At 44.0% G+C, this 25,434-nt stretch overlaps 1 protein-coding gene across 1 annotated transcript; it reads right to left on the bottom strand.

Moving 5' to 3' along the window:
- Positions 1-3,857: 3,857 nt before the first annotated feature.
- On the bottom strand, positions 3,858-10,722 carry SAYSD1 (SAYSVFN motif domain containing 1). The gene is made up of 2 exons (XM_046640404.1): positions 9,664-10,722; positions 3,858-4,745 (listed from the first exon to the last, which is right to left on the bottom strand). Exons 1-2 carry the CDS (start codon positions 10,111-10,113, stop codon positions 4,401-4,403), a joined length of 795 nt encoding a protein of 264 aa, XP_046496360.1. The 5' UTR covers positions 10,114-10,722; the 3' UTR covers positions 3,858-4,400.
- Between the last annotated feature and the right edge of the window lie 14,712 nt (positions 10,723-25,434).

Raw genomic sequence — 25,434 nt, 5'->3', positions numbered from 1 at the left:
TCAGAAATAAAGCACCTTTAATGACAGTACAGCCTCTGGAGTTAGTTCCTCATCATTTTAAAGTCATCTTTCTGTTTCTTTTTCTCTAGCTCTGATGTTTCGAGTGAACAGTTTGAAAAATGGCAAACCTTGCTGCGCCTTTTAAAAATACACACCCATCTTTCTTTGCTTGGATCTAATATACACTGTTTTCTTGCTATTTTAACATTTATGATTGACGTCAGCGGCTCCTGATCTTCAGTGAGCTGGAGATGGCCCCAGGGAGGCTGTTGAAATGCAGATTCTTGGGGTCCCACCCCTAGACATTCCAAGTCAGTGGGTCTGGGTGGAGCTCCAGAATCTGCATTTTTAACATCACCACAGGGCATTCCAATGCAGGTGATCCATAGACTGCACTTTTCCAAACATTCATCCATGCCGTGTTAAGGAAACTTAGTATTCCTCATATAAAAGTGACGATCCTATGTAGTACAAAATTTAGATCTCTCCTTCTGATGACTCCTTCCCCAACACACACACAGGCACGCGTGCACACACACACACACTACTTGTACCTTTATAAACATCTGTATTACGTTATATGCCTTAAAATGTGGTTCTTTGCACACTCACCTTGTCTTCTCTCTCAGCTTTTTGAGAGTGAGAGCCATGTCTTTCTCTAGCCTAATGCTCCAAAGGTGTGAAATAAAGTATGTGTGACAGAAACCAGAGCATACAGTTCCAATTTTACTTTCTTTGCTTAAGGACTGTTTCTCTGCCAGCTGTGTAAGTTCCTAGTCTTTCTTCCTCCGACAAAGCTCAGATGTGGACAGCACAGTGCTAACCGTCTCCACTGCACTACTGCCCGCTAAGTCTAGAGAGGGGCAGTTGTTTTATGTAAAAATACATGTATAAATCACTTCTGGTAGCTTTCCCAGGACCTCTGATGGGCCCTTTCCTCTGAGAATCTTAGAATGAAAAGAATGCCTGAAAAAGCAGCACAAATTGTTCAGATAAACATCCCAGTGGGTTTCCCACGTGACATAAATTATCGAGTGTGATGTGAAGGGACCCACGATTTATAGCGGCAGCTCTATGCTACCCCCTGGTGGCAAGATGCTCCATGGCATCCCAGCCCCACCCGCATCCCCGCTGTCACGGCGGACTCCCACAGCCCAAGTTCATTTATGCACCATGGACTCCGATGAACCAAGTTCATTTATGTGTCTCCAGGAGCACCAAGCCCAGTGCACCTACAAATATTTGCTGGAAAATAAGTTAACAGTATGAGTGACAGGAAACAAAAACCCGTGTTTAGAGTTTTTCTTTCTTCTGCTCAACTGAGGATCACTGGTTCTGCCAATTGTGTAACTTCCCAGGTTTTTTTTAGCACAGAACTTGTGAGCCTAATCTTTTAATGAACAGATCCGTCAAAAGGCAAATGTGGAAGACCTCTTAGACTCAAAGCACAATCCTAATAGCACAAAATATACACGCCTATCTCATCACTGGTAAAACTCTAGAGCTTTTGAGAAAGGTCATTGCACTCACCAACTGAGACAATCACCCCCACCCAGACCTGGAACCCTCAGAACGGGCCAAGGCTAGCTTGAAAGTGATTGTTCCAGGAATATAACTCGGATGATTTAGCCTGAAGAAGAGAGAGGACTAAGAGAACTGAGCAATGATTTACCAGCCTGGAGGATGCTCTGTGTCCACTGAGAATAAGAAGAAATAACCTAGTGTGGCAGTGGAGGGTGGCTCAGGTTCTTTTGGTAAAGAGCTTCCTAAGAAGTGCCCAAATCTTGCACCTGGATTCTTCTTCTTTAGAGGTCACTAGGAGAAAAAAAAATGTAATCAGAAATAAATGCGGCCCTACCCAAGGCAAGGGGGATGCATCTGATGGCATTCTGGGTCCTTTCCAGCCCTACAAGTAGAGGCTCATTTAACAGTCCCTGTGAATAGGCAAGACGAAATAACGTGAATAAAAGCAAAAGCCAATTTTCTTGTAAGACTCAGACAGAAACGACCTCATGGCACACCCAGCTATCATAGGAACTGAACGCATCTCTGGGATTTCAAGTTCCCTGATGACAGAATAAGCCTTTAATGGAAGATGCTTGCTGTGCTAATGGTCAGGCCTAAGTGGAAATTCTGAGATCAATAGGCCTTTCCAAATTCAGGAAATCAAGACTGCACCTAAAGCTTAATGGCCTGATAAGAACAGCAAATACATACTGTCCTTTCCTCTCCACCCTGCCAGGCATTTAATTGGTTCACACCCCCTTTTTCCTAGAAGTTAATGCTGTCATTACATGCAAACTTTGGGAAGAGGTGAGCAAGGAGAGGAGACAAATTGTTGACAGAAGATCCCGTGGAAGATGGGTTTAAGGCAATCTAGGCTCTGCCTCATCACAAACAGCAACATTTTCAAAGCACGCCAGTGAGGTCCACTCATAAGTTGAGTCTTTTCTACGCTTAAGACAAGTCTCTACTTTGCCGGGATTACTAACTGGATCAAATGTACCTAATTCAGAGTTATAGGTGCTTTGTTTTAGGTGAAAGTTTGAATTATACCTTTTTAAAATGCAAAATAATTCTTTCCTAGAACAGTGCTTACTGCCCTGGGCATTGCAGTGAATCTTCGATCAGGGAGGTTTCTTCCCTGTCCTTGGCTTTTATGAAGTGGAAAAGGCCAAGTTAAACATCAGGGAAATGAAGGAAGCCTTAAGAAAGTAAATTAGGAAACAAAATCATGGATCTTAAATACGAGCAAAACTTGCACGTTTAATAGGGAGTCATCTGTTTCCCACACTTTCTACAGGTCCAGTTCAGACAGAAGTCACGGGAGAAAAGACTTCTTTACGAGCTAAAGGGATCTTCTGTTCAACTGGATGACTGAGGGACAGTCAAACTCTCACCAGCAAAGGGCTGGAGAGAGGAGCAATGCGTAATGGAGGAATTTTCAACAAGGGTTGAAGCACACAGGGGTGAATGGCCACAAGTGTGATGAATGAGAAGGTCCCTCGGCACTCCCCCATCACTGAAATGTGCCTCACTCTATCATTGGAAGTGCCTGGATTATTTTGTCCACCACCCCACTTCCAGCTAGACTGCATGCTTGGAGAACTGGGAACACGTCTGCTTTTTTTTTTATCATATGTGAAGCACCTAGCAAAGTGTTGGCATTCAATGAATAAAAGTTAAATTAATTAAATTGAGCAAAGATTTTGCTCTAATAAGTAAATCAGGCAAGAACAAAAGAATTAACAACAGGCCTCCATTACTTAATAACATCTCATAAATATTAAAGTTACTTTCAGAATATAAGAATTAATAACTGAATTCTGAAGTTGAAAATCTACTGGGGAATCGTTAATTCTTAAAATCTTACGTTCGGAAAAAACTATTGCTTTAAAACTAGATTCCTCTTACTCATCAGTAGGATCCATAAAATAAGTATTTAATGGTTTGCTTTGCGCAATCTTAACAAAGGCAAGCTCTAGCTTTGTCCTGGAGGAGGAAGGGACTGTGACAGCGTGCCTGGATGACCACTGTTTACCTGATTTCTCACCAGAAGCCCACAGGCGAAGGGACTGCTTACTCCAAAGCCCCAGAATATAAGAAACAGCCCAAGCAGCCAATAAGTCTGGAGTTTCACTTCCAGAGGCACCTCCCTACACACTCAAGAATTTTTTCTTGCTGAGTTTATCATTAACAACCACTCATCAAATCTACCAGTGTTGGCTTTGTGAAATCCCTCCCCACACCTGTCACCTAGGGCTTTCTCTTCTCTTCTCTTCCTTCACTGAGTGGGCGCAGAGTAACAGAGGAGAGTGGAAGGTGGTGATGGGCAATGCGGATCTGTTGCTGAAAAGTACACGTTTTAAAGATATTTTATTTTTCAAAATCATTAATGACCGAAAAAGCAAGCCTTAAAGCAGGAAGAGATAAAAACAAAACCCAAAAAACAAAACTTGCAATTTAAGCTTCTTAGGGGGAAAAATGCTATAAATATGAAAGGACTGAAAGAGAACATTCACTTTGAATGCACAGTCCCAATGTACCCGACCATGACTTCAAACAGCTATGTCCCCAGTGCCTTCCTAGTGCTCTAAAATCACCTCTCTCAAATAATGAGACACGGGTCTCCTTTATTTTTTTAATTATTTTGTACGTAATTTTTATAAATTGCGTCAGACCCACAGTAAGTGTCTTTCTGGGAGTTTCACCAAAACCAAAGCAAAGTTCAAAGAAAAAATTGCAGCGGAAGATCAGGGAGAGAATGCAGAACCGCGTGCTCACAGGGCTAACCTGCACGCTGCCCTTAGTCTTGGGCACCTGAAATCAAGCCCACAAGTCCACGCCCTGGGGCTAAGCTGACCACGTGGAGGCCAGCTGCAGGACAGCAGAGCCTGGTCCTATCTCCCCTCCAGGGGTCGAAACTGTAGCTCGCGCTCAAACTGCTCCGCAGTCAGAGTGCCCTGGATGGCCTCGCAGCCCGGGTTGAACACAGAGTAGGCGCTCTTCTCTCCCGCCTTCTTCTCTCCCGGGCCTCGTGTCCCAACGTACATCCAGTAGAACAAAGACAGGACAAAATAAGCCAAGCCAAATTCCAGTTCCACAAACAGTCCGAGCAGGACCAGCCAGAGAAGAACCTTCAAGAAGGTGATGTTGGTCAGGATAGACTGGTCCCGTGGCGATGGCAGAGGAATGGCTGTATTCCGTGGTGGCTGTGATGTGCTGCTCCCAGGCTGAGCGGCTTCCTAGGATACACAAACAAACAGAAGTAAGAATAAAGGGGCATGGGGCTGAGAGATTGAGAACCAGTGTAGAGAGGCAGCTCTCAGCACTCTGGGAAGGCTTCCGGCTCATTGATTTCTATTTTCCTGCCCTGCTCTCTAAAACAATCATCTCCAAGGAGCTCATGCGCCCTGCTCTGACTGAATCAAAACTGATCAGCACTTAGTGAGATGCGACCCAATAAAAACCTTACACTATTCAAATGGATTCCCATTCACGGGAGACATTTCCTCAGATTAGTCTGCTGCTAACAAGAGCTAATTTGTGCCCCATACAGAAGCTCCTCTGTAACTGATCATGCGACAGCCATGCGTATGCTTTGCACACAGAATCGATATGTTTGTTGATTTGATTAGATGAGCTAAAATTCTGTGAGTGACATGATTCTAAAATGAGGACTATACCAGAAACAGGAAACAAAAATCCCTTCCACATAATAAAAAAGAAAAAAATCACTGTTATAGCCACAACTTCTCCATCCTCTGTGACCATCCTACTCCCCGCAGACCCAGGCAGTGTTTTCTAACTAGACTCCCAGCCTCCTCCCGCCTCCCTCCCCAAACCATCCTATGTACGGCTGCTAAATGAATCTCCTAAGACACCCATCAACCTCCTGCTCACAAACCTTCACATTTTTATTGCCTGCAGGTTAAAATTTAAACTCCTTGGGCTGGAATCCAAGGCTTTCCATTTACTCAGCAGACAGAAATGCCAGGACATTGGCCTCTGCGCTGGGTGCTAATGGAGACACAGGTATTTAGGTAGCTTTAGGGAGCTTGATCTGTAGTCCAGTATCTTCCAAACTTTTTTGGGTATGACCCACAATAAGAAATACATTTTGTACTGTGAGCCAGCATATATATGTGTAACAGAAAAAAAAACTTTCACAAATCAACAAATACCTTCACTATATGAAGCTCTCATTTTCTCTTCTATTTTTTAAACTTTAAACTAAATTGATTTCACCACCCACTAATGGGTCATGACTTGCAGTTTGCAAAACAATAGTCTACAATTTTTCCTGTACAACACAATCCACAATGTATTGCTCGACACATGAACCCTCTATGCAGTTCAAGTGGGCTTTCTACCCAAAGCCATTGCCAGCTTCGGCCTGGAATACCCTCTGCTTCTTCTCCGCTCCCCAGCTCCTTGACTTCCTTCCAAGAAAGCATGACCAGTGAATTGTGGATGCCCTGACCTCCTCGGCCATCAAGGAGGGCGCCCCCTCTGCCTCCTGGAGCACTAACTGGCACTCTTTCTCGTTGAGCACCAAACTATTCAGCACTGAAGTCTCGCTCTTTTAATATAGGTCACAAATGTCCCTAGATTGTTACCATGAAGCCATGGACTGCCATATATTATCTTTTGGTGTCTCCAGAGCCAAACACAGCACCCCACACAGAGGTTCTCAATGCAGAGCTTTTGGTTCATTTCTTCAGCTATATCCCCTGCTCTTCACATGATCATTTAAAAGGGGACAACAAATATCATTTGGTCTCAATAAAAAATACAGGTAATTTGATTTATGTTGCTTCAGAAATTCTATTTTGTTAGAACCTCCTTTTTTAGCACCAACATTGTAATTATTACCTTTTCAGTTAGATTGGAAAGGCCCTTAACATATCATCAGCAACACTCCCCTCCCAACCCCAGGACACATACATTTACTAAATAAATAAACGTCCCTTTCAGATTGGACCAGTGTGCATAAGAGGAAATCACTGCAGGTCTTAGCAGGGAACTAATACGGTCGGATTGATATTTAAGACTACTCTGGCTGCCACGGAGAGAAAGGGGCTGCAAGAGCAGAAGCAGGGAAATCGCTAGTAGCTCCTGCCAGAGGCCCAGAAAGAGAGGACCAGGCACAGACTAGGGTGGTGACACACAAGTTGGAGAGAAATGATGGGTTGATGGATACAGAATACATTTTGAATGTGTATGACTTGAAATTCACAGTAAACTGAATTTATTTTATTATTGAGGGAGTATAAAAAGAATAATGCTTATGGCCACCACTTATTGAGTGCCTGCAAGACGCCTGAGCTCCTGTAACCCAGGAGGCAGGTGTTATTATTCCCAATTTACTGATAAGGAAACATTGAGACATTAATTCCTCTAAAGTCACAGAGCTAGTGATAGGCAGAAATGAGGTTGGTCTAGGATCCTGGGATGGTCTCCCTCCAAGGCTCTTTGTACTTGATTAGGGGTCTTCATGGGGGATGGCAACGGAAGGGTTAGAGAGCTAGAAGGAGATGGGGTGGGGGAAGGGGGTAAATGAACTGGCACAGAGAACAAACAAGGGAGAGAAGGGATGTGGGAATTCCTCTGCCTCACTTGGCATTTGCTTTGGTGCCAGTGCACCTTCTGCTGGGAAAGCTGTGTGTGGAAGTGTTGTGGTTGTCACAGCACATCTCCTCAAATACCAACCTGCTTCCCACCTCAGGGCCTTTGCACTTGTGGTTCCCTCTGGGAGGAATGTCCCCTCCCCCTCATGTCACCTGGCTGGCTCCCTCTTCTCTTACAAACCTCAGCAAAAATGTCATCACATGTGCCCTTCACCTTGTCCCCAGGTTTCTGCAAGAATGGCTCCTTCCTATGAAATGTCACCTCCTCAGGGACGTCCTCCCTGCCCACACCATTTAAAGTAGCACTCTGCACCCACCCCCCAATTCACTATCACACTAGCCTGGTTTTCTTCCCCTTTCACAGCATTCATCCTTCTGCTCCTTTGTTTATTGCCTGCTGTCCCTGCCTCTTCAAATTCAAATGCAAGACCTGTGAGAGGAGGGCTTTATCTGTCTGTACTACACTTTCTCCTTGGATTTAGGACAGGAGCTGGAACACAGCGGGCACATGAAAGGATTTTGTTGAATGAACACATGATGGTGAAGGACAGGAAGAAATTAAAAGATGACCCCTGGCTTTGAGGGGGTGATGCAAAGGCTGTGCTTAGCCAGGTGACTCCAGAGAAGGAGAGCACTGAGCTGTGGGACAACCTGCGCCCAGGCCTGGAGGTGAGGAGCTGCAGGATGAGTGTGGGCAGTGGACCCTGGGACGACATGTTGCACTGGGGGCTGGTGTGGGATATGGTTGGGGAGGGAGACGGGGGGTTTCTGCAGGATTAAAAAAAGTTACAAGCATTTTTGTCCTAATGTAGTAGAAGCTTGTCACAGGAAGAAATATTTTATTTGAGGGACTGCTTTTCCCCAAGCTAAATTTGAGCGTGGAGGAAGGGGGATGTGGATGCTTCCTTATCAATGACTCCTGAAAAGAAGCAATTACAAAAAGAAGGCTAAAGAAATCTCTGGCAAGCCACCAAAATTATTAGGTAGAGATGGATTGCAAATTAGAAAAAAAAGAATTTAATGAGAAATTTCACATCAGAGCAAACCCAGGAATGACAACCAAGTCCATGACAATGAGCTTAAAACAGAGTCCCTTATGAAAAACAGAGTGATTAATAAGAAGCAACTGGAGGTCCAGCACTTCTCTCATCCTTTTGCCAGGGCATCAGCTTTTGGGTTTTTAACCATGGAAGCTTTCTCCAAGTTTGGCTTCTCTGGGTCCACCTCAGTAATCTCATATTTCTTTGGAAATGAGATATACAGTCAAAACCCATTGTGTGGGTTACACATTGTATTCTAACTGTGGGGAGGAAAAAGGGTAGGGGAAGTGGATTCTAAAATCTCAAGCAACTGTGCTCAGTGAGTTCTAATCAACAACAAAGTTATCCTGACACAAACTGCCCGCAAGTAAACGGATTGTCTGAATCCTGCCACACTGTTTCTGCAAGTCAGCTGGAACCTTTCGTGTCATGGAGAATAATATCTAATCAAAACTGAGAAATAAGTTCTCCTTGATTTAAAAAAAATCCCCCAAAACCAGACGTTGTGCGATAATAAACAAACTGAAGAGAAATAACTTTAAGAGGAGTAAAGCACACTTCTGCTCCAGTACCTTTTAATTTTTAAAAGGAATTTTTGGCTCTTATTACACTTTTGAGGTAAAAAAGCCTTGTCACAGATTGTCTCAAAGCACTGATTTTCCCTTAATGTTTTGTCCTGTATTCCCACATGGCTCCAATCTCACATGCAAGCCACCTTGCCTTTTTACTCCTGAATGAAAACTAAATGAAGTTACCAAGAGATGCTAAGTTTATCAGCAAAATAAGAGATTACCAAAGAATTAAAGGGTAAAAAGACTATCATACTAATCTAAATATTGATTTCGCCTTGGATATTCCTTATTGACCTTGAATAAGCTTCTCTAGTTCAACAGTGACGCACAATAGGCATACGCCATCACTGGCAGTTACAGCTGCCACACTTTTGCAAGTTTTGCATTCAAACACTAGTTTGAATACAAGTTTTCTATTTCTAAAGCACAGGCTATTTGGTCTACTGGCTGCATGTGGCCCAGGTGCGAAATCAAATGCAAGCCTTAATTACAGCCACTTTTTATGAGTATCCAATTAGACCTTTTCCCCTCCATTAGCAGAGGGCTGTGGCTCGGCACGGCTGTGGAAAGCCACAGGGCGTCACGATAACTCAGCTCGCTGTGAATCACTCAAGGGCAGGAGTGCTTTCTTCCAGGACCTTAGACCCTCGCTTCCCGCCTGGAAACAGGATCTGCGTGGGCTCCACACTGGAAAGAAAATGTCAAAGCCACGTTATCAGCGCTGACACGAGGGCTAGGACACGCGAGGCCCCGCCCCCGAGCGGCCGGAGGCGCCCGCAGCCCCAGCCCAGCCGGGAACCAGAGGAGGGGGCGTGGCTAGAAGGCCGTCACATGGTGGGCGGGGCCTCGGCTGGAGTTTCCGGAGAGGCCACGACTGCGGCGCTGAGGCCCCGTCTCGGGCCGAGGCTTTCGTTCTCTCACCTGAGCGACGCTGGGCTGGGTCTGGGCACTCGCGGGCCTCGGTTTCCACCCCAGAAACCGTTTTAGCCAGCCTGAGGCTGCCCTTGGAGTCGCAGCTGCTTCCGCCTTCTCTCCCGAGGTTTGTGCGCTCTGCCTCGAAGGGCTGGGTTCGGCCGCCTGCCCGGCCCGTTTGCGGGCCTCCCGGAACTCAGCTAACCGCTGTTCCATGGCGCGGCCGTCGCTCCCCCACGCCCGGCAGCGCGCGCCCGCCTGCGGTCTCCGGCCCTCCTCTTTGCCTGGCGCAGGGCCGCGGTGCGCCTGCGTAGCGAAGGCTCTGTGCTGCGCGTGCGCGCTCGGGGCCTGTGGCCCTGGGGCTCCGCGTGCACTGGTTTGTGAAGTTCCGGGGCCGGCTGTATGGCTAACAGTCTCCTCCAAAACCGCGTGGACGCTGTGGGCACGTTCACGCTGCATCGTTCAGAATCTGAAGCATACAGACTGCCCCATTGTTCCTCTCTCTTGCCCCTGGCTCCATCTCTCTTCAGGGATCTGTTCCCCAGCAGGTGGAGCATTCTTGAGCAGTTGAGCGCTCATCTTGGGCGCCAGATTGAGAAGGTGGTCCCAGGGCGTTGAAGAAGGCCCTTGATCTCTGGGAGGTTCTGGTGTCCGAAGGAAGGCAGCGTCCACTTTCCCTTTTAACGGGCTTACCGATCTTTGCACTTGGAGAGGCTTTCTCGCTGCTCGTCTGGCAGGCGGGCCGTGCAGACGTCTATCATCGCTCGAACCACGATGGAAACTACCTGTTGATGTGTCTAGATAGATCGGAAACTTAAAAAAAAATTTATTCCAGTGAAACTTAAAATACATCTTAAGTGTACTGCTAAATAGGCTTGTACTTATGGATACACCTATATACCTTCTTCCGGAATAAAGAACATTTCTATTACCCTGAGGGCTGCCTTGTGCACTCTTCTAATAGATGCTCACCCAAAGGTCACACTTCCGGTCAGGGACTGTTAGATGGATTTTTAAAGCTCTAAGCCTCTGGCTAAGAGCCACTCACATAATTGAGGCTGAAATATTTCTTGGATCTTGGTGAGTTTGAGTCAATAAACTAGACAAACTAGAATGGAGTCTTTCATTCATTTAACAAATATTTATCCAGAGCCTGCTATGTGTTAAGTATTTTACTTGGCACTAGAGGTGTTGGAGTGAATGAAATAAACCCCTCTTTTCTTAGCACTTATGTTATAAATGGAAAGACAAATGCGTAACCACATGTTTATGTTTAATGTAATGTCAGGTACTGGTTAGTGCTATGAAGAAAAGTAAAGTAAGGAATAGGAATGCTGGGACTATTTAGAGCAAATGACCTGGGAAGACTTCTCTCAGGAGTTGCCATTTGAGCAGAGACCTAAATGAAATGAGTGAGGCATGTAGATATCTGCAGAAGAGTGTTTCAGTTGGAGGATACAGCAAGTGCAAAGGTCCTGAGACCTCAAGTGGTATGTATACTTGACCTACTCACAGAACGTTGTGGAGGTCAGTATAACTGGATGGTGGGAGGAGGGAGAAGAATGGTAGAAAATGAAGATGCACAGGTATCCAGGGGCCAGGTCACATAAGGCTTTATAGGCCATGGAAGACTACTGCATTTGGGTGTGATGGTAGGTGATGGGAGGATTTTGATCAGGAGATGACACGCTATGACGTATTTTTAAAGGATCACACTAGCTGCTTCAGATGGGGCCCTGGAAGAGTGCAAGTTACAAGGAGGGAAACAAGTTAAGAGCAAATACAGTAGTATAAGAGAGACTGGCTGTTTGGGCTAGAGTGGTAGTGATGGAGTTGGTGAGAAATGATCAGATTCTGGATATATTTTGGAGATCTGAGCCAGCATGATGTGCCGATGGATTGAATGTGGAGTGTGAGAAAAAGGAATCAAAGAAGACGGATTTCTGTCACTCCCCCTCCTCCCCACCCCCCACACACACCCTGAGCAACCAAGTGAATCATGCTGGGGCCCTCTACTGAAATGAGGGAAGATTAGGAAGAAAGGATTATGGAATAAACATGGGCAGTTTTGTTTTGGACATGCCGAGAGTTTGAAATGCTTATTGGATATCCAGTTTAGGCAACTGGTTAGTGAAAACTGGGAATTCAGGGAAAAGTCAGTACTGGAGATACCTTTGGGGAGTCATCAGTATGTGTTTGACATTTAAAGCCATGAAACTGGATGAGATCAACTGGAGAGTGAGTGTGGCTAAGAAGAGAAGATATTTGAGGACTGAGCCCTGAATAATTAGAGATGGTTTGTAAAGCATAAAAGAATGACATCATTATACCACAATGACCACTCCTTGAGAAACCACAGAGAAAATTTCTTGCCCATCTTGGTGTCAGGAGTAGGTCTGCTTCTCTCGAGGGACTGGAGAATTTTTTATTGATTGTGTTTCTCAGTTGATAATCACACTGAAACCTCAGAGCTGTATTTATGGTCTACTTCGAGGAGGCATTTAGACTTAAGACGTGATTTGTGGGCTGTTGCAATCAGGTCAGTGGCAGGAAACATGGCACCTTCAAAAGGGTTGAGTGAGGAGAGTTTCATGAAGGAGTTAGTTACAAAGATGTGGCAGGATTAAGGGAGCCAGCAAGGGATGGTTCACAGGAAGTGTTACCAGCCTCTAGGCCTCAAGCAGCAAGAGGACCGAGTGGTCATCAGAACCCAGTGGGACCTGTAGCTATAGGAGAAGCCCAAGACAGGGGAGCCCTTAAAGGAGCATAGAGCAGGTAGAGAAGAGTGGAAAGAGGATTGAGAGAGCAAACAGAGAAAGTACAGCCAAGTGCTAATGTCATTCCAGCTCCATCTTGCTTTAGTAACCTTATTTTTCCTTTGCTTGTTTTCTGATTTATTATACATTTGTTTTGTCTCAGTGCTTTGTAAACCTCTTAAACCCTTTTTGCAAGAGATTGAAAGAATGGAAAAAAATAAAGATGAAAGAGATGATCATGAAGAACAACTCCTGCCAAACTAACTTAATTTCCTTTTTGGATAAGTTTATGAGACTAGTAAATAAGAAGGGTCCCAAAGTGTACTTAATGTGTGAATTTAATTTTTATTATAAAATACTTTGTATATACCAAATTATATATGTATACATGCACATATATACACATATATATAATATGTGTACATATGTCATATTTAAAGTTATAAGTAATAAAATACCCACATGCCTTGTGATATATTAAGTCTTTGGCCTCAGTTCCTCACTACTCCTTGTATCCATGCCGTAAAAGGCAGAGTAGACTTCCCCATTGCTTGACTTTGAACTTAGCCATGCAAGTTGCTTTGGCCAATGGGATGATGGCAGACGTTATACAAGCAAGGGCTTGAAGTGTGTTTGTCCTGCTGAGTGTGCCCTCTTAGTCCTCTGTGCTGCCATGAGATGAAAATGCAACAGCTAGCCAGCTGGTCCAAGAATAACAAGAGTCCATGGATATAGTCACCCAGCTGACCCACAGACCTACAGTTTAAAGCCGAGCTGCCCAGCTGACCCCAGCTTACCCCATGATATGTGAAAAATAAATGCTTATTTTATATTACAGAAATGTGGTTTTTTGTTACACAGAAAAAGCTAGTCCAGAAAAAGAACATTTCTCTGTGTGCCTGTGGTCCGTCCGTTCCTGACTCCTTCCCACCTCTTCAGTCTAATAATGTAGTGAGTTACATTAATAGAGATTCTGTGAAACCATCCTGCATTCCTGGAATAAACAGAACTCAGTCACTTTATAAAATAGAAAATTCAAAGCTAGATTCGGTTTGGTAATTTTTAAAGGAATTTTCATCTTTGTTCATTAATGAGATTTTCCTATAATTTTCTTTTCATGTACTGTACTTAAAAGGTTTGGGTTTTAGAACTACACTAGCTTTATGAAAGAAGCTAAAGTGTGCCTCCATCTCTGCCCCTCATTTTCTAGAACAGTTTGAATAAAATGGGAATTAACTATTTCTTGAATGTTTGATGGGACTTAGCAGTAATACCTTCTAGACCTGGTGTTTTCTTAGATCAGATAAATAAAGGTTAGCCACAGTTAAGTGGGTTCATAGCTGGTCAGCACAAGCTTACCCAAAAACTGTTAAGAAATGAATCAACATCAGTGTGTCCTGTCTGATGTGGCCTGGATGAAAACACAAAAGGCAGTTTATCATTTTTCAGGTGACAAAAATTTGATAGAGAAGATCTACAGTTATGTCTTTAGGGTAAAAAAGATAAACTGAAATGAACTTCGTTCAATTTGTCATGATTAAAGGGTTGTGGAGATGCTCAGAGGGAACCCTGCTTCCTTCTAGATTTGCATTTATGTTTTGTCTTTGCTTTTGTTTCTTAATCATTTGTTTCAGTAGGACCTGGAGCTTTTCCCTGACCACAGACTGCGGAGGAGGGGGTGTATGTGGTGGATGCTTCAGCTGCTACAGTCACTCCCATTGTCATAGTGAGTGAGGACCCCCAGGCTCTCATGCTCTCTTTGGTCCTGTCCCTGCGGGTACCACATGTAAAGTTCTGAGCACTGTGCTTTATATGACAAGCCATAGCGTGTCCAGAGGAGAGTCACCTGCATAATGATGTTTCTAGAGCAGCGTTTCTCAGCCTTAGTACTTTAGACATTTGGGGCCAGATAATTCTTTGTTGTGGGGACTGTGTTGTGTCTGGTAGGATTCTTCAAAACATCTCTGGCCACAACCCATAGTTGCCACTAGCACTCCCTGCTAGTTGTAACAGCCAAAAATGTCTCCAGACAGTGCCAAATGTCCCCCTGGAGGCAAATTTTCCCCCACTTGAGAACGACTGGTCTAGAGACCATATTGTAAGAGTGGTAAACGCAGTTGATGATTTGGGCCCGAGGAGAAGAGTCATAGTGAAAACATAGCAGATAGTTTTAGAAACTATTAAAAAGTCTATTGTCAATGGGGGAGGAGAATCATTCTGTGGGGCTCCAAAAAGCAGAACTAAGGCCAACAGCTGGAAATTACAAGGTGACAAATATGGAATCTAAAAAAAAGAAAAAAGGATTCCAGCAACAGCGTGGGCTGCCTTTTAGAGCAGTGAGTTGTCCGACACTAGCAGTATTCAAGCAGAGGCTTACTAACCACTTGTCAGGAATGTAGTAGAGGGGATTTCTGAACTGGAGAGGGATTTGGTTTACCTAGATGATCACCAAATCTCTTCCAACTGGGGGACGTTATGTTTAATCCAAAGAGAGCAAACTGGGAGGAGAGAATGGAAGACTTTGGGGCATCAGGCTAAGAACGTGTCGCTTTAGGTGTTGGTGCTGCTGCCTGTATCATCTCAGATCTCACTATTGCTTCCAAGCTGATGGCTTGTTTCTACACGCACCTGAGGGCTTTCTCTGGCTGCAGGAGAGTGTGCAACCAGTGCATGAGGCAGACTAGTACCCCTCAAATAGTCTTCAACCAACTTTGGATGGCAGTTGGTGGATAAATACCCCAGCTCTCTCTCTCCTCATGGGGGAGATGACTCTGAGGTGTGTTCCATAGACTCTCCCAGGGGTTTTTAGGAGAAACAAGCCTCAGTTGCTCACTGCGGTGCTGCTCATTAAAGCACTGTATATCGCCTTTTTTCCCTTGCCTGTCTCACTTCCCTGCTCCACTCTCAGTGCTCCCTGAAGTCACTTCCCCAGTAAACCTCTTCATTTTAATCCTTATCTCAGGCTCTTCCAAGAGAATCTAAGGTAAGACCTAAGCCAGGCCTACAGACTTGCCTGCAGAAAGGGAAGTAAACTAGAGGGCTGGTTGGTATTTCACCTTTACAAGACCCCCGTCTTGAAGTTTGAAGCAAGCAAAACAGAGCTTTAGACTGGCACAGTCCGAGAAGGATATTTGGAGGCGGGAATAAAGAAATTGAGGAAGGAGAAAAGAAGGGGAGGGGAGGGCCACAGTGCTTCAGCTGAAGCGGCCTGTTCAGGACAGCTTCTGGGACGATGTTTTGACCCACAGTTTGTGTTGAGCTTTGTGGAGGACAGAATCAGAAAAACTGAGTCTTTGATTCTGTCCTCCAAGGACTTTAGAGACCATTCTGTCAACAAATGTTGGTTGAACACCTGCTATATGCCAGGCCCTGTGCCAGGCTTTGAGGGTGCAGAGAGGAATGAAATACAGTCCCAGCCCTTAGGAGTTTAAGGTCTGGTTGAGGAGGCAGACTCATTAATAGACAGTTACACACAGAGGTCTGCGGGAGCAGGAGAGGGTCACTAAGTCACGCTGGGGAGTAGTACGACTTCTTCAGATTTAAATGTGGGGAAACTGAGGCCAGAGAAGGAAAGCTGATGAGGTTATATAACTCCTGGGCATTGCTGTAGACAAAAAATATTTCTGGTAATAGCTCATTTCTTTAGAGCACTATCTGTTGCATTTGCATCAGAAAGTATTGCCGCATGACCCCCTGACCCCCACCTGCTCTTGGCTTGGTCACAACTGCTTTTTCCTGACACCTACTGCTGGTTTGAGCTTTGCCTTTTTGTGTTCCCCCATCTACAGGGATCTTGTCTTCCAAAAGAGCCCAGCAGTCTCTGCTATCTTTCTTAGTCAGTCCTGCCCAATCCTGTTATCTGAGGCTTCCTCATTACCCTCTTCTTCATCTCCTTAACTCCCTTTAGATTCTAAGATCTCTGGTTGTGACAGTTTTCCACCCACCTGACTTGCCTTATGTTGTTCTATTTTGAGTTGCATTGTGCTCAGCTCTGATGCTCAGAGAAATGCCTCCTGTGGCTTGCAGGACAGATGATCAGACAAAGCCCACAGGATTACAGCAAAGATAATCTATATGTAAATTCCATCCCAAAACTGTCCTTAAAATTTTCTCAAAGTATTTGGAGAAGAATCTCTTTGCAAGTTGAGAAGGCACATAAAGAAAGCAATAGGCATTGTGTGTTTCCCATGAGCTTGCTCTGCCTCGTTTACGTATGGGAATAAAATTGGAAGGAAGGCAAGATTTTAAGCTCTTTAAAATCCTTTGAAGAACTGGACTGTTACCCTAATATATATTCACATGCACCCAGAGTAGTATATTTCCTGATTCTTGACAAAATCCGCTGCTCAGCCTCTTCCATGGAAACCCCCGCTTCAGCCTTTGCATTTCTCTCCAGCCATTGACCTTCTAGAATCTTGCCTGACCGCCAGGGTTTGGGGCCCAAATGGACCCATTTTTCACCCTAACAGTACTAGCTGCTGCTGAGGCTTGAAGGGAAAGTTGGCCCGTTCTGCATGACTTAGCAGCAGGAACACAGCCAGGGTCCTGACTCTGCTTGGTTGTCGCCTGCTCGGCTGTTAGTCGTTTCAGTAGTCTGCACACTGGGGAGTCAATATTGCTTCTGTAGTAAGGTGGATGTGATGGAGGGGAAGTAAGGCAATTCCTACCCTATGGTCAGCCTCCTTCCAACTTATGTTTTGCTTTTCTAGACTTGTATCCCATGGAAAGGAGATTTTCTGTCTGAGTTCTTCTTTTAAAAAAAAGTTTTTTTAACTTTGAGGACCAGTTGAGTAATTCACTATCAACAACAAATTCTTCTTGGGTTCCAAAATAGTTGACCATTGTGGAGTGATTAATGTGTGCTAGGCATTGTGCTACACCCTTGAAAACTATTATGTACTTAAGTTTTCTCAACAACCCTTCAGGAAGGCACTTGGACAGAGATTAAGTAATTCCATGTTACACAGCAAGCAACCAGCAGGGCCAGGATTTGAACCTGAGTCTGACTCCTGAGCCCAGGAATCCACTGTTCTACCTCCTCCTTCGTGCAGACCATTTTCAAGTTTCTATGAATACAAACAGGTATAAGTTATGATCCCTGGCCTCTGAAAAACTTACAAACTCATAGGGAAGATGAAACAAGAACGTGAAATGCTAAATAATGCCAGAAACTATCTGCTAAGTGTCCTTTCAGTGGAACAGACGGGCAGGAAGTTACCAGGCAGGACTTAACCTCAAGATCAGTGATGGCAGGGGTGGTCTAAAAGCCTCCATGGAAGAGCAGGGCATTTGATTGGCCTTGAAAGATGGAAAGGACTTAGGAAAACTGAGAGGAGGAAATCAAGGGACAGAGTACTTTGAACACTTGAGTTCAAGTCCCAGCTCTGACATTACGCAGTCATAGGAAAGTCCCTCATTCCCTTTGTTGCTCCATTTCCTTCACTATAAAGAGAAAGGCTCAAGAAGGTGAGATGGAGTAGGGGAGAAAGCAAAAGTTTGGAACCAGAAGAGGCTTAAGAGAAGTGTGGAGGGAGGAGGTAGTGATTTGAGGTGGGAGGGATGTTGGCAAAGTTCTATCTAGGCTTAAGTGGTCGTTCCACTGAGCCATCAAAATAAAGAACCACCCCTCCCCCACCCCCCACCCCCCAGCTTCTAATTTTGTTTTGCCTTGGGCAGGGCACTTGTCCCTCTGTTTCTTCATCTGTCAAGGAGGATAAATCTCACAGGAAGATATCAGGATGAGGTGAGCTGATAGGGAGTGCCTAGCAGTACCTGGCTCATCAGGTAATTGCCCAGTTAACATGGGTTGCTTAGAGAGTATGAAACCAGCATGATCCCAACTCAGTGGGAGACCAAGGGCCTGGGAAGAAACAGGGAGGAAAAGAAGATCTTCCTTACCCAGAGAAAATGGAATGCATGTGGAGAATTGGTACCTTGGTAGGTTTCTAGACTAAAGAAGACACTATTCATCTGAGATGGTTGAACTGAAATTGTTTACATATCAAAAAACTAACATATGACTTCTGCTCCTGCCTTCTCCCGACTCCCATCACTCTCCAGAGCTTGTCTGAACCAAAATCCATCTCTTCTTCCCTTTATCTTAATAGGCTTGGGTTAGATTTACTCAACCATTGACCTCCCTTCGAGGTTGCTTTGAGATGGTGTTGATAGGGTTGTCAATCAGCCAGCCTCACACAGTCTGTTTGTAGGAGCCATTGGGGATTCCTGTCTGCCTCACAAGAAATCCAGCTGTTAGGGACAATGGACTAAGCCCCTCTGTGAATCTGGGATCTCCATGAGGAAGCTAATACTAGGAGGGAAACCATTAGCACTTATCTTTGGCTTTCACTCTCATCTCTCATCAGGAGATGCTAATGATGTGGAGAGATTTCATGGTGAAGGATTCTCTGATTAGAGGTTTCGTCATGTCACCACACCCTCTGCCATTCGCACACAAAAGCCACTCCCAAGCCCCAGCCTCATTACTTCCCACTGCCCATTCAAATGCTACTCTTTAGCTATGTTGAACTGTGATTTCCCAAACATCCCATGTTGTTTCCTGTCTCTGTACCTTTGCCCACACTTTTTGTTTTCATCTGGGGGCATCCTTTCCTCCCTTACTCACTAAGTGCCACTCATCTTACATACTTGACTTAAATATCTCCTCTAGGAAGCCTGTTAGTCCTTGCTCCCAGGTAGGGTTTTGTTCCCTCAGGTATGCTCTCTCAGCACCAAGTGCATCCTCTATAGCAATCTTTATCACCTGTATTACAGTTGTTGATTTACCAATTAGTAGGATATAGTTTACGATTTTTGAATTAAGACCAAAAATAATAGTGGCTTGAATAAGACAGAAGTTTATGTTTTTCTTCTAGGCATTACTTGAGTGTGCCACTGGGCAGTGACCCAGGCTCCTTCTGTCTTGTTACTCTGCTATCGCTAGAGTACTGACTAGCATACTGCAAGTTGGCTCACAACCACACCAGAATTCCAGCCTGCCTTAATTCCAGAGCCAGCCTCTTAACCACTAGGTCATTTTGCCTCTATTAGTGAAGCTGAGCTCATTGCAGATTGGGGAGGAAGATGTAAAAAAAGTTAGAAAAGCTCAAGATATATTGGGAGACATTTTAAATGCCTGGTGGGGAGTGGTGGGAGACGAGATCATGAAGGTTGGGTCTCGTTGCAGGACTTGAATGTCAAAAATACCTCTGATGATGACAGTAACCTTCGTTGTCAGATAGGGTCATTTCTCAGGCACATATCCAAAATCACTGCTTCTGAAGTGGGTTAAGACACTCCCAAATCTTTCTTACATCATTTTGGAGAGACACGGGTCAAATCTTTATGAAGGAAAATGGAATAGAGAAGCTAATACTCAGTGAATCACTTCTCAAGCAGGAACCCATGGGCCTAAGCCTTCCACCCTCTGAGCTGTTTCCAAACCTGACTGATCATCAGAACCACCTTGGCACTTTAATGCAAAAGATCCTGAGCCCCTCCATGGCCCTTGAATCTCCAGGAGGGGGCTCAGGAATCTAGATATTTTGTAAAGTTCTCCCAGTGATTCTGATGAAGAGCTGAGTGGGGAACCTCACACTTAGGAGACCTGTGACCACCCTGTGTTTCCTCTAACTGCAGATTCACCAAATGAACTTTTTCTTTCATGGCAGAAGCATTTTTCTTTCTTTGGACCCATAGCAGGGTGATTCTTGTTTGATGTTCTCTCTGAGCTCTAAGCCGTGAGTTATTGCACTGTCCAAAAGACTTTGGGCCTTCTCCAAGCCTGCTCAGTGACAGATCCATTTTCTAGAAACTTAAATACAGAGCTCAGCAGTTCAAAAGTTTGGTTAACCACTAACCCAACTGTTTTACATCTTGCAAAGAGGTTTGGAAAATCGTTAGACTTCAAAATTTCAAGTGGATCCCTGATAGAGATTTTTTTCTTACATTTGACCACTCATATCCTATGATTCCTATCTCCCAAATCCCCTGGACCAAGCTTTCTGTCTTTAGAAAATTACCCAGGCAGGGATGGGCCCAGTGATGATAATAGAACATTTATTTAGTGCCTTCATGAACCATGTGCTTTATATTCATCATCTCATGTAAACCCCTTTGACAAGCTGGGGATATTAACATGAGTAGTCCCAATTTATAGGTGAAGAATCTGAGGCTCAGAAAAGGAGCAGACATGGGATTCAAACCTAGATCTACCTGAATCCAAATTCTGAGTTACTAAACTACTTCTCCCCATGTTGGGGGGCTAGGGCGGGAGGAAGAGAGGAGACAGAGGAGAGGAAGAAGACAAGGAATGGAGGTGGAGAGATAGTATTCCTTTGTTGGGACCTGCTGCCTATTATCCCTTCCTGTCCCCACCCCCCTTCACATTCTCATTGCCAGTAGCAACCAATACAGGAACAGCCTTTCACGCTCCCAGGCAAACTTTAGCAAAGAAAGTTGAGCTCCTTCTGCAGAAACTAGCTTCCCCTCTGCATCATTTCAGAGCCTCAGTGGACCCACAAATTTCATTTCCAGCTAATCACATATGCACCAGACAGTTATGATATACAATAAATGATTAACACATTCAGCTGATTCCCTTGAAGGCAATTTACCAAATTTATTGGAAGGCACTTTTATTCAAGATGCCACACAGATTCCTTTTTTCTACATTTCCTTCCTTTGCTGATTCACTGTGTATTGTGCCTGAATGAATCACTTGGCTCTTCTAAGTCAACAGAGCTGAATGGGAGAAGTCCAGGCACGTGATTACTGCTGGGAAAATGGCAGGTTTGGCTCATGAGAGATATGATTGGGGCACTCTTTGGGATCAGGAGCATTCTAGGGAGATAACCATTGCATTTGGTTCAAAGCTTCCCTTGCAGGAAGCTTTGGTTCATCTCCCCAAATGCTATTATTTGTTGATAGGAGGGAAATCATACTGGATCCTCTTGTTCTGTAGCAATTTGAGTGAATTCTCCTGTGGCAGGCTGGGCCCTTCAGAGCTTTAATTGGTTCTAATGCAGAGTGGCTTAAAATAATTCACTCTTCCACATACTAATCTTTCATTTCCCAGAGCAGATTGGATTGTTCAGAAATGAACCACTGAGAGAACCCTTTCTTCTCACTTAGCCCTAGATTTGAACAGTCTCATCCTTGTCCCCTGAAGCTGATTGGTGAACTCAGGATAATATCCATTAAGAAAACCATTCTATTTCTACACCACTCATGGTGCTAGATGGCTGAAAAACAATGTTAGCCAAGTGCAACTGTGTAGGAAGGGTGCTGTGGTACAAGTTCTTGCCCTGACCTTACAACCAGCGAGCTCAGTTTTCTCCTCTGTAAAACGAGCCAGTTGGACTTACTGCTCTCTGAGAATCTTAAATTATTAAGAAGAGTTTGATTAAATCCATTTCATTATTCTAAAGCAAGGTTTCCCAACCTCAGCACAAATAACATTTTGGGCCAGATAATTCTTTGTTGTGGGGGCTGTCTTGTGCATAGAGGATGTTGAGAAGCATCCATCATCTCTACCTACCATATGCCACTAGTGCCCACCTCCCTGAATTGCAACAACAAAAATTGTTTCCAGACATTGCCAACTGTCCTTTGGAGGGGAAAATTGTTGATAACTGCCTTCCATAGCTTCCTATTGCCTACATAAAATGCACTCATTTATGAAATATTTAATATAACTTACTGAGTACTTACTAAGAGCAAGGATAACAGACTCAGTCCCTGCCCTCAAGGAGCTCATAGTCTAGTTAAGAGGACAAACAAACAATTATAATCTAGTGTGGCATATATAGTGACCAAAAGAGATGCAGATGAAGAAAGGGGGAAAGTTTTTTGAGGAGGAAGTCAGGGGATCTCAGAAAGACTTTTGGAGAAATTAATGATTAAATGAAAAATGAAAGAATGAGTAGAAATTAGCCAGGCATTCCCAGCTGAAGGGACAGGCTGAGAAAAGGCATAGTGGTGGGAATAATGATCTAGTCCCACAAAGCTCTTTGAACTAGGGAGTGGTGAAGTTGAATCCCTCAGGGACAAGGAGACCACCCTCTAATCCCAGCTGTGCATGGTTTCTTTTAACATTCCGTTCTCGAGAAGCAGTTCAGAACCCTAAAGAATTCCCAGCTATGTTCCCCAGTTGAGTGGTACTGCTATGGAGCTCTCCAGGGTACTGAACCATATCTATCTGAACTGCCTTTCATCAGCAGCTCTCTACCTAGGGACCGCCTAGAACCCTGTTTCTTCCTGATCCTGACTCCTGCCCATGCCTGCTGCCCTTGGCTGATGCTATGTAGTTGAAAGATAATAGGTTTACCAACCTAAATGATTCAAATTGGGAGACAGTCAAATAAATGATAAATTATGGTGTGTCCCTATGAAAGAATATTGCACAGTGTTTTGGTGGCCTTATTTTTTTTTTTAATTATTTGGAATTTTACATATTTTCTAAGATACCTATAATAGCATATATTTCTTTACTTAGAAAAATATTTAAAATAAAAAAGGGCCTTGGAATCAAAGGACTGAGATGTGAATCCTAACTCTGACACTTAATAGCTGTCTGACTTTGGGTTAATTTTTCTCTTTTTTTTTTTTGGTGAGGAAGGTTGGCCCTTAGCTAACATCTGTTGCCAATTTTCCTGTCTTTGCTCGAGGAAGATTGTCCCTGAGCTAACATTTGTGCCAATCTTCCTCTATTTTGTATGTGTGACTCCACCACAGCATGGCTTGATGAGTGGTGTGTAGGTCCATGCCCAGGATCTGAACCTGTGAACCCCAGGCTACCAAAGCAGAGCACGTGGACTTAACCACTACGCCACAAGGCCAGCCCATGGGTTAGTTAATTTAATCTTCACTAGCCATTGTTTACTCAACTGCAAAATGAAAAATAAAGGACAAACCTTCAATAATTCCCCAATGCCTACCATGCAGGTCTCTTGTGGATACTAAATGAGCTCAAGCACATGCATCTACTACTGTGTTGCTTAAATAAGAGAAATGCTCGGCAAATGCTTGTTTGCTATTTCCTATCGCATCACTTGGATGCTCAGTTTTCTACTACAGCAAAGGCAAGCCAGGTGTATAAAAAGGTAGCACCAGGTTTTGTAGGCATGGACTGATAATGCCCTTCCCACTTCGCATTCTTGAGGCCTTCATTAGGAACGGAATTATGAAATAGGACTAACTCTGAGTATGATTGTGTTATTTCTACACTTGGCTCCCAGTACATTAGCATCTAGACCTTTACCGTCATGACAGGACACTGGAAGACCATCCCCTGGGTTATCTGACCACTGAAAAAGTAAATGCCTAAAGAATTTAATGTTCTCCCAACAAACAGCTGATCTAGATCACTTTACTCCGAAGCCCAAAGTTGTCAGGCCCCATACACTGGAGAAAGAAGAATTTTTTACCTTCCAATTCATTATCATGAGCATACAGCCAAGTTTTACATCTAAGGAAAGGCTCTGATATTGGAGATAAAAACAAACAAACAGAAAAAAAGCAATTTGAAGGAAACAAAAACTATGCAGGGAAAGAAAACTTCCCAAATAAATTCTAATATTAATATATTTTGAGAATCAAAGAACTTCCATGAAACAAGAACAAGATGCTATATATATATATATATAAAAGAACATCCAAGGAACTCTTTAAAAGCACTTAAAAATGAGAAACATGATAGAAGACTTGAAAAACTCTAACATGGTAGGAAAATAATACTGAGGAAATTTCATCTCACCCCCACCCCACCACCTCAAAAGAGCAAACATACAGAGAAGGAAAATAGGAGAAAACATTAAAAAGAAGAGAGGATCATCTTAAATGTGCAACGTTAGAACACTGGCAGCTCTAAAAAGGGACAACAGAGAAAATGGAGATGCGTAGGAAATTCTCTTAGAAATAATGCAAGAAATTACCCAAACAGATGGAAAGGATGCACCAAGTGCCCAACATAATGAATGAAATGAAGAAACTCACAAGGCACATAGATCATTGTGTAACTTCAGATCAGTGAGGGTAAAGAAAAAATTCCACAAGCTATCAGAGGGAAAAAAATGTTTTATAAATATAGCTACAAATACACACACACAGCCCCCTCAAAAAATCTGGAATCAGAATGACTTTAAATTTCTCAACAGTAATACTTGAGGAAAGACAACGGAGAAGTGTCTTCAAAATACTGATGGAATAATTAACCCGCACCTGGAGTCCTATACCCAGCCCAATTATAAATTAAATACTATAGAATGAAGACATTTCTAGACCTGTACAGTCTCAACAAATTTCTACCCCCATGCACCCTGCCTAAGGACTTACGAGAGTATATGCTCCACAAAAAAGAGAGAGTGAGCCAAGAAAGAGAAAAACACTGAATACAGGAAACATGAACTCCAAGACCAGAGAGGGGTGAAAGAAATACCCGAGAGGATGGTAAATGGTGGTCTCAGATTGACAGCTATGTACCAGGCGTACAGGACAACCAGTTCAGATGAGAGCAGAGGGCCTCAAAAGATAGATATGTTGATGTTGAGAGCTGTCATCACCAGGATCCCCACTGCTATTGACCCGAGGACAGAATTCCTGGGTGAGTCTGGCTGAGATGATCTGTTCTTGACTTGCCTTAATCATTTATTATGAGGTTGCTGCTTTTCCTGCTATGGCCTATTTTCTGATCAGCTGAGGATGCTCCTTTCACCCCACAAAAGTGCTCTGATTTGAAGCTGAAGGTAGGCTGCGGTGAAGCAGAAAATCAGGAGAAACCCACACTCTGGGCCATATTTCTTCTGGATACCCGAGTGCCTGGCCCCCACTATAGCCTTATCAGATGTCCAGCTCTGGAGAGCCCTGTGTTTCCCAAGACCCACTCCTGACCCTGTCCACCTCCTTCCCCAGAAGGGGCTCTCGCAAACTCTTGAGGAAACTGAAACCAGACTGACCCAGAGATTCTGTTTAGTTTATCTCTCTCCTGGATGCCTTCATCAAACAGGGGCAACACTGCCCTTTCATT

This window comes from Equus quagga, chromosome 15 (genome assembly GCF_021613505.1).
Source record: "Equus quagga isolate Etosha38 chromosome 15, UCLA_HA_Equagga_1.0, whole genome shotgun sequence".
NCBI classification, from domain to species: domain Eukaryota; kingdom Metazoa; phylum Chordata; class Mammalia; order Perissodactyla; family Equidae; genus Equus; species Equus quagga.
This window is presented reverse-complemented; position numbering and strand designations above follow the sequence as displayed.

Bases quoted from the DNA above. Each gene is read 5' to 3' on its own strand.
- SAYSD1 (XM_046640404.1), bottom strand. From the start codon at position 10,113: ATGCAGCGTGAACGTGCCCACAGCGTCCACGCGGTTTTGGAGGAGACT. The intron at 4,746-9,663 runs GTGAGAGAACGA...TGTGTATCCTAG, and splicing joins CCCAGCCCAGCGTCGCTCAG to GAAGCCGCTCAGCCTGGGAG.